General features: G+C 32.9%; 1 protein-coding gene across 1 annotated transcript; it reads right to left on the bottom strand.

The window, feature by feature from the left end:
- Positions 1 to 4,871: 4,871 nt before the first annotated feature.
- Positions 4,872 to 6,074, bottom strand: LOC149164747 (F-box only protein 6-like). Its single transcript, XM_089429597.1, has one exon. The coding sequence runs from the start codon at positions 6,072 to 6,074 to the stop codon at positions 4,872 to 4,874; it is 1,203 nt and encodes a 400-aa protein (XP_089285723.1).
- Positions 6,075 to 9,464: the final 3,390 nt, after the last annotated feature.

Genomic DNA, 9,464 nt, shown 5'->3' on the forward strand with positions numbered 1-9,464 from the left:
ATAGACACCTATTGCTAAGAGAGAAATAACATTTTAAAAGGTAAATATTATAAGGTTATAATGTTGTCCATACAAAGATAATAAGGTATTTATATATATAAAGAGAACAGTGGGAGTTAATAAAGACCTCAATATGTAGATATCCATATCAAAGTTCCACTTATAATTAGATAAACAAATAATTAATGTTGTGTGAGTTCAAGGAATCTTATGCAACCATTTCATTGTAAATCCTCACATTTATGTGAATAAGATTGATGATATTTAACTTTTTCAAAGCATAATTAATTGATGTTGTGCAATTTTTCCACTTTTTAATGTAAATTAAAAATAAAACTATTTCCTTTGGTATTTGAATGTATTAATAAGTAGTTCTAAGGATAAATTTTATAGCTGGTATTAGAGCGTATTTTAAGATTGAGGCCTTCGGACAATCATAAATTCTATTAGGACAATAGTAAATTTTTTTAATCTTGCAAATTTAATATAGAGGAGGAAGATCTGATAAAAACATGATATTATGGTAGGACCTCTTATGGGTACAGACATTGATGAAGATGAAATTTCTACACATATATGCTAGTAGCCCCAAGTTTCCACCAAGAAACTATTCAACATGATGAAGTTACAAACTCGAACACTGAACCTCTATGTTGATCATGAAATATTATTAAAAGCTAGTGCAAAGCAAGAAAAAATAATCAAGAATCTGAAAGATAAACCTAACTCGAATATTGTGGAGGAAACGAAGGGAGGAGAAAATAGGGTAGAAACTTTTAAATGTAAAATAGTAGAAAAATAAGTTGAAAGTAAAAGGGAAAAAGCTAATGAAGAGGAACATAACTCATCCAAAGTTCAATGTAGGTATCAAAAGAAACCCAAAGTAGATTTGCATGGAGAATTTAGAAAAGATTGTCCCCAACATATGATGGGGAATCTAAGGATAGGATAGAAGCACGATTGCTAAAAATAAACCCGTATTTTCAGGTTTAGGATTTTACCATCGAGTTAAAGGCTAAGTTAGCAACTTACGAGTTTCAAGGAAAGGTGTTCATGTGGTGGGAAGAAGTTCGAACAATACACAATTTAAATGGAAAGGAAGTTAAATGGGAGGAGTTCCAATGACTATTTAAGGAGAGGTACTTCATAGAATAATATTTTTGATGATTAGGAAAATGAGTTTCATGACTTGAAGTTAGGGAAAATGTCCATGGATGAATTGATAATTAAATCCATGCATCTAATGCACTATGTACCTTACATAAAAGAATAAAAAGAAAAAATTCAATAGTTTAGAAGTTTCCTTCCTCTCCTTTTTAGAGAGTGAATTGGGTATGATAACCCTAATACCGCTGCTGACGCAAATTAGGTCTAAGAAGATGGAACCCATTAAGGGACATAATGGGAAAGATGGGGAGCCCTTAAACTGTTGGGTTGCAATGAATCTCATCTTGTAAATAACTACCCTTAAAACATGAAATATGTACAACACCTTCAAAATTTCTAAGATTCATCCACCATCAATGACAGATAAGAATACTCCATGCATTAGCACAACCTTGTAGGAATGACAAGTCACACACTAACCAACTATGGTGAAAATAGAAGGTACCATTTTTATCCAATGTGCTTCTTTGTTAATTGATCCCAGTGATAACCTAAGATATGTTAGCTGTAAAGTTATAGAAAGCTATAAAGTAGTGAATCAATAATATAAGAATACCAGTCTGGCTCAATTAGCTACATGTGCAAAAAGAAGAACCATTAGCTGGGTAAAAGATTGTTGAATTTTGTTAGATGGAAATCATAATATAGTCAATTTAAATATACTTCGATTAGGATCTTATGATGTTATGATATGCATGGATTGGCTATAAAGTCATAAAGCGCTTGTTAACTGTCTTGAGAAGAGAATCACTTGTGTGACAGACAATGGAGAATTTTTTTTTATAAAAGGTATATCTACGTTAGTTTCAATATGTCAAATATCAACACTATAATTGAGGAAAGGAGTTAGAAAAAGGTGTCAACTCTTTTCCATTAAAGTAGAAAATCAACCTTTGGATAAATCAGTTAATTTATTAGGAGATTTATAAGTAATGAGTAATTTCCAAGATGTATTTCTAGATGAGATTATGAGACTGCCTCCCAAGAGGGAAATATATTTCTTTACAGAGTGAGTACCAGGAGCTACACTAATATTTAAAGTCCATTACTAAATGGTGATTCCAAAATTCATGGAATTAAAAGTTTAATTTTAAGAATTGTTGATTAAAGGGTATATTAGACCCATTATGTCTCCATGGGGTGCATTGATCCTTTTTTTAACGAATAAGGATGGGATGTTTAAGTTGTGCATTGACTATCGCTAGATGAATAAGTTAATAGTGGGGAATAAATACCCTTTACCATGTATAAATGATATTTTTTGACAACGTCAAGGGGGAAATTGTGTTTTACACAATATAACTTAGATCTCAGGATCATCAATTAATGATTATAGAAGAAGATATATTGTAAAAATCATTTAGAATCTGATAAGAACACTATGAACTCATAGTGTAACCTTTCAAGCTTATGAACACACCTGTGAATTTCATGTGCCTAATGAATAGTGTGTACAATTGATTTTTAGATAAGTTTGTATTAATTTCCATTGATGATATACTAGTATAACCTTAAACAATGGAACACCAACAACATTTAGAAATATTACTGTGAACCAAGCAGGAAAATCAATTATACTTGAAACTAGGTAAATGTCAATTTTTTCATGATAAGATACTATAGTTAGGCCACGTGATTCCAAAGGAAGGGATAAAAATGGATCCCAAGAAAGTGAAGGCCATCTGTGAATTGTTGTTACCAAAGGACGTGCCTGTCATAAGATCCTTTATTGGAATAACTTGTTATTACCAAAGGTTTATAGAAGGATTCTCCAAGTTGGCACATCTTATAACTTCTCTTTAGAAGAAAGAGATAAATTTTTTATGGACACAACAATGTAAAGAATTATTTTAAAATCTAAAACACCTTCTCATTATTACTCCAGTGATCAAAATAGAAGATCTATAAAAATACTTTGAAGTGTGTACGAATGCATGCCTAGAATATCTAGGTGGTTTGCTTATGCATAAGGGACATGTTGTGGCCTACGAGTCATGATAATTAAAAGAATATGAGAAAAACTATGTGGTCTATGATATAGAGTTAGTAGTTGTACTTCATGCTCCTAAAATGAAGAGGCATTCTTTAATGGGAAGGAAATTTATTCTAATTACAATTCATGTAAGTTTGAGGCACTTCTTCAATCAACCTGCATGAACTCCATGCAAGCCATATGGATGGATTTCAAAAGAGAATATGAATTTTACATTATACATATAAAAGGAGAAGATAATAAGGTGGTAGATTCCTCAAGTTGGAGTTTAAAACAAAAACATGAGATTTATTTAAATCAAAGTGAAATGGATTTGTTGGAATAAGTCAAAGAGGCAACATTAATGGATTTGAAATATAATCAACAAAAAATGCCTATTATTCTATAGAAAAAATACCCTTTGTATACTTGATCAAGAGAAAATCAAGTAGTTAATAATGAATGATCACCATAATAAAACTTTTGGAGGCAATTCAAGGACCAGAAAGTGATCATAACCATCAAAAAATAGTTCTTTTGGCTTATAATGAAAAGGGAATTTATTAAATATTTTTTAAGTTCCAAGAATGTTAGCAAATGAAAAAATACCATCAACGCCCAACTAGACTACTAAACCCCTTACCCATACTAGATTAGAAGGGAGTGATTTCTCTAAACTTTATTACCATATTGCCTCAAACACGAAACAAAATGATTCCATAATAGTAGCTATTGATAAACTAGAAAGAGTTACCCATCTTATTCCTATATAGTCCACATAGAAGCTGCATAAGTAGTTGATATTTTCACCACAGAGATTTTTAAGTTCCATGACATACCCAAAGTAGTCATATCAAACAACAATCCAAAGTTTACCTTTGAACATTTGGAAGTCATTATTTACTAAATTGTGTGCACAATTAAATTTTAGTGTTGCATACCACCCACAATTAAATGGGAAAACTAAAAGAGTTAATCAAATTCTTGAAGACATGTTGTGAATGTATATTTTAGCGTTGCATACCACCCACAATTAAATGGGAAAACTAAAAGAGTTAATCAAATTTTTGAAGACATGTTGTGAATGGATGTCATGAACTAGCCTTGTAAGTGAGACAATAACCTACATGTAGTGGAATTCACAAACAATGACTATTAAGCCTCATTGAAAATGAGCCCCAAGTATTATATGGGAGGAAATGTCAAGTTCCATTATACTAGGTTCCATGATAGAACCAGCAAATATGCTCAACTAAAATGGAAACTGGATTTAATAATAGAAATTTCAGTTTCCTAATCCTAAAATTGAAAGAGGAAAAAAAGAAAGTCAATAAGCTAGACCAATGATAATTATTATAATTTTTTGTACCAAGAATTTAGGAAATGTTTAAATTACTATAATAATATACCAAGAACCTCAACTAAAATCTAACTTCAAAACTGAAGAGTAATACATACTTAGATAATAAAATTAATTGAAAATAAAATGTTCTAGATTTAATATGCGAATCCATTCGCACAAACTAAAGACCAAAGGAAGACATCGTTATAAGCTTGTCAAAAGGAACCAGCTTCATTTACCATTTATCACTGGGATAATTAGAATTACAATATTGAGTTTAAAGCTCAGGCAGTCCAGAGTAATTTAATGAGGAATGGAGATTGATACTAGTTCAATAAATGAGATCGTAAGATGTATGAAAATATCATTTTGGGCGTTACAGGTTTATTTTCACTCTAAGTTGATATCAGGCCTTGGTTCGAATGTTAATGCAGAATATATGTCATCTTCGTCATCTGCCAACATTGGACCGGTCGGTAGCCAACTCCAGTAATTTTCACTGATATTGTGAACTAATACTTTTGTACAATGAGAAGCATCCAAAGATTTTATGCATACACAATCCCCCACACAGACCAAATGAAAGAGGAAAGTTATATTCGTCGTTCTAAACAAAGATCTGTACTCATATGCACCAATAAACCTGTAAAACTCATCGAGTAGCGATGGAGGCATCCTCGCAAACTCCTTCCAACACCAAGAGGAACCTCCATCATTTTTCTTCTCCAGCTCCCACAAAATCACGCTCTGTAAACCAAGAACGTTTCCATTCGCTTGGGGTTGCTGAAGGATTGCCGACAAAAGTAAAACCCGCGACTGGCACATGAACAAGTGAGAGTAATTGGCCAATCGAGCTGGCTGGACGCCTGGATCAGGAAATGGAACGAAAAACGAGGTGCCGTCTCGCATGCTGAAAACTATCACGCCTTTACCGGTGTCAGGTTGCTTCTGGCAGTATAGGACACCATCTTGTTTGGAAAAAACCATACGACCTTCAAATGCTAGCTGATCCTCTGGCAGAAATCCAGCGATCTTCCATATCCTCTCACACGGATCGTAGATTTCTACCGTATGCTGTCCGTTATTGTTCGAACCGACAGCGACCACTTTGTAGTCATTGTCACCGTCTCCATCATTCACGATGTCTATAAGAACCATTTGCAATATGGAATTCAGGGCGGGAAGTTGGAAGGACGTCCGCGTGAGAGGATTGCACAACGTGTACCTGTTACTACCAATCGTCTTCACCAAAAGCAGGCCTGCTGCGGATCCTTCAATTTCCCTGTTTTCATTCTCCCCAATGAAGGAAAGCGACGGGAATGTCTTCCACGTCTGTGTGTGGAAACAGTAAGCGGCACAAGGCTTCCGACAGTCTGCTGCATTATGAATAACTAGCCACGGCGTCCTTCCCTTGGGTTGAGGCTGCTTAGCCCAAAGACCAGTTATGAATTTGGTTGAAGAAAGTAAAGCGTTCCATTGTCTAGAGACGCAGCTAAACCTTATCAGGTATTCAAGTGACAGCCACGACAATATCTCTTCATGCAAGCCCTCTGGCATTTCATCCCACCATGCCGAGTTCCGAGACATATTCATCGTAAAAGCAATGGATGTACGACGGAAATTTCGATGGATTAGGTAAGTAGTGACAGTGACTTGGGAGGAGAAAAGCATTCCAATTTACGCTCTCTAAAGCGTTACACGTGAAACGTCGCATCCATTCGTTATACGCTAAGGTTATTAGAGTTCCTCCATAATTACGTCTATATAAAAAATACAGAAATACGAGCCCAGCACTCGATTTCAATTTTGCTTGATCGGTTATATCGAAGAACATCGGTTATATCGAAGAACATCAATAAATAGAACGCTGTAATATTAAATATTTGAAGATACGGCATGCTTAACTATGCCCAGTAACTAATTGAAATAGTCACAGTAATGTGAAACTATTAATATGCAAATGGCATTTTGTCACACCGCCAAAATATGGAACGTTAATTGCATAAACACTTTTGTCTCGTGATAAAAACGTTAAAGATATTTAAAATTGTTTAAAAGAAGTCAAACTATGTAAACCGAGCGCTGTGTACTTTATTATTCGTTATAAACACAAGACATTATATTTATAGAAGAGTTACATCATTTATTTCAATGAATGAACATGGCTTAGTTCGCAACCATATTTACCATTACAATCGAAATGAAACGGCCTATCCTTGAGTTTTAATTATAATAATTTTTAATCATAAAGAAATTACATTGCTTTATAATCAGTTTTTTTATAATAATATATTAAATTATTAATATATTTAATCACCTCTTTTACGGTGCGTAATTTTTTATAATAAAATATTAAATTATTTATATATTTAATCTTTCTTTTTTACAATAAAGGATATGTAATCTATATGTTTTCGTGTTTTTATTTAAATATCATGAAATGGTTATTAAATATCGGAACAATAATTTCAATAAATCTATTAAAATTTTGGATATTTTAAATATAATAATAGACAATTTACTAAGCAAAAGTTTATTAAGCTATTAAAAGGATGGTCAAGTGGATACATCTAGTTAGAGAGTTAAAGCAAGGCAATCACAATCTACTCATGCATGGAAAAATTCAAAATTCAGAGAGAGTGTTATTGTAAAAAAAGTTAATGTCAATCACATCACTTAAGCACAAATAATTATAGCTCAATCTACACAAGGGCACAAGAAACCAAGTGATTCACATATATAATACATGTCACATGTTTCTTTCTAGATCTATAAAAAAAAGTTACTTTATACAATATCAAAATCTAACAAACTCACTTGAAATGAGGAAGTCAAAGTACACTTAAATTGGTGATGGTGTATATTAAACTCTCTTATTTCTACCATGTTATGTGCATTAGTTTGCTACATTCTTCTAGTTTCTTCACAAGTGGATTTGTGTATTGAACCACTTAATCAACTCTTCTAGAAGATTATTGGTTACCTCTTTCAGAAGATCTAGAGGTATTATGAATATGCTTAGCTTATTGTTCCAACAACCCCCAATCAACACAACTCTTTAGAGATTTAGCTAGTGAAATTACATATTTACAATCCCCATAATTCTAGATTCCTAAAGCCTAGGCATAGTCTAAGAGTTAAAGGCCTCATAAAGATATTAGCATGGCACTCATCTATCCTACAGTAATGAAGGTTCACAACATTATCATGTACCAATTGTCTTAAGTAACGAGCATGAAGCTTTGTATGCTTCATCTTACTATGTTGAATAGATTCCTCTATAGCCTCTATCATGGTTTAATTGTTATAATATGCTAAAAGCAATGTCTCAACTTGAAAATCAAGTTTTCATATAAGACACAAATCTAGATGACATCTACGCCAATATGCACTATACCAAAATTGTAATTATACCGAAGGGGTCAAAAGTGATACCACCCTATACATTTTTCAACACCAAAATATGGGTTCACAACCATGATAAATGACGTATCTAGAAGTAGACTTCCTCTCATCAACATATATGAGCCAATCAAAGTCATGGTAACTAGTGAATGGGTACACTTTCATATGTGGGAGCATATCTCTTAACTTTCCAACTGGATGATATACCTAGGGGTATTGACATTTACCAAGGGCGTGGGTTCCCTAATTTTGTAACTTTTTAAATTATTAGTTGAATTTCTAGAGAATGGGTCATAAATCTAGAAGATTTGAATGGAAATAATTAGTGGAGTGAGAATCTGCCTTCTTAGGCATGAGAGATTTTAGGGTTGGATCTTATCAAGATCTTAGGAATAGTTAGAAAAATTTTAGGATATAGAAAATTAGTTGGGTTTCTCAATTCTATTTGTTATAATCATATGGGAAAAAGAAAAGGGGTGAGAGTCATTGGAATAGAGAAACAAAGAGTAAGTGTGGGGAGCAACAGAAAGGTCAAAGCTACCTTCCTACATTGTATATCCATCCAAGATTTTGTACATTTAAATTTAATTAATGAATATCATTTGTGACATCCATATTGGTTGTAAATTCTATATCTATATGACGATTAATATCTTCGTTATTTATAAACAATGGTCTAGTGTTGTTTAGGAACTTTTGATGATATATAAGTATTTGTATTGATTGATGACAATTACAGGAATAAAAATAGAGGGTGTAAAATGCCATTACGAACTAAGGTTGATGTGTTTTGGTTCAAATGAAAATGTGATGTTGGTTAGATTATATTTTTTTTATTTAATTAGTTTTTTGGGAATATCAAAACATGGCCCACAAAAAAAGATAGAGAAAGGAGATTGTGCCTTTTTAATTTGTTTGCAATTCAAATTTGCTGATGTAATTTTGAAGAAATTCAATTGGTTACATAATTGACTAAACTATGCATGTCAATTATATCTGGCTTGAATTAATCATCTTTGTATTTATGTATTAAGCCAATAGCGGAATATAATACTCACATATGATTTCCACATGAAATTGTAATTTTCTTCTTATATAGAATTACAAGGAATGGTCAAGGAGTTCAAATTGAAAAGGTGCATGGCCATAATTGGAAAATGATGGGATGAGATAAGTCTACTTAGGAAATTAGCATAGAGTTGTAGAGTCAAATGGAAATCATTGTGGCAAGATATGTTGAAGGTATGAAGACATTACCATGTAATAAAAGTCTTGGGAATTGAACCATTGACCAACACATGGTCAATGTATGAATCTAGATTAGACTTGGGTATTCAGCTAGTGGCACAGCATAAGTGGTTGTAATGTCTTGAACATTTAGTGTAACATCCCTGGTGAAAAATCCATGTAATAAGGTTAGAAACAATAACCACGGTCGATGGGACATTTATTCCAAGCTTAATGTTGATCACAACATCCTAGGGGGTGTTCATTTGGTTATTTATGGCTAATCAAATTGGCAAAGGCAATGGCTAAGTATTTGGAGAGGAAAAATGACATTTTTTGGCACATTTATTT

Source organism: Pinus tabuliformis, chromosome 5_1 (assembly GCF_031772625.1).
Source record: "Pinus tabuliformis cultivar Carrire ecotype Pingquan chromosome 5_1, CPIR1, whole genome shotgun sequence".
NCBI classification, from domain to species: domain Eukaryota; kingdom Viridiplantae; phylum Streptophyta; class Pinopsida; order Pinales; family Pinaceae; genus Pinus; species Pinus tabuliformis.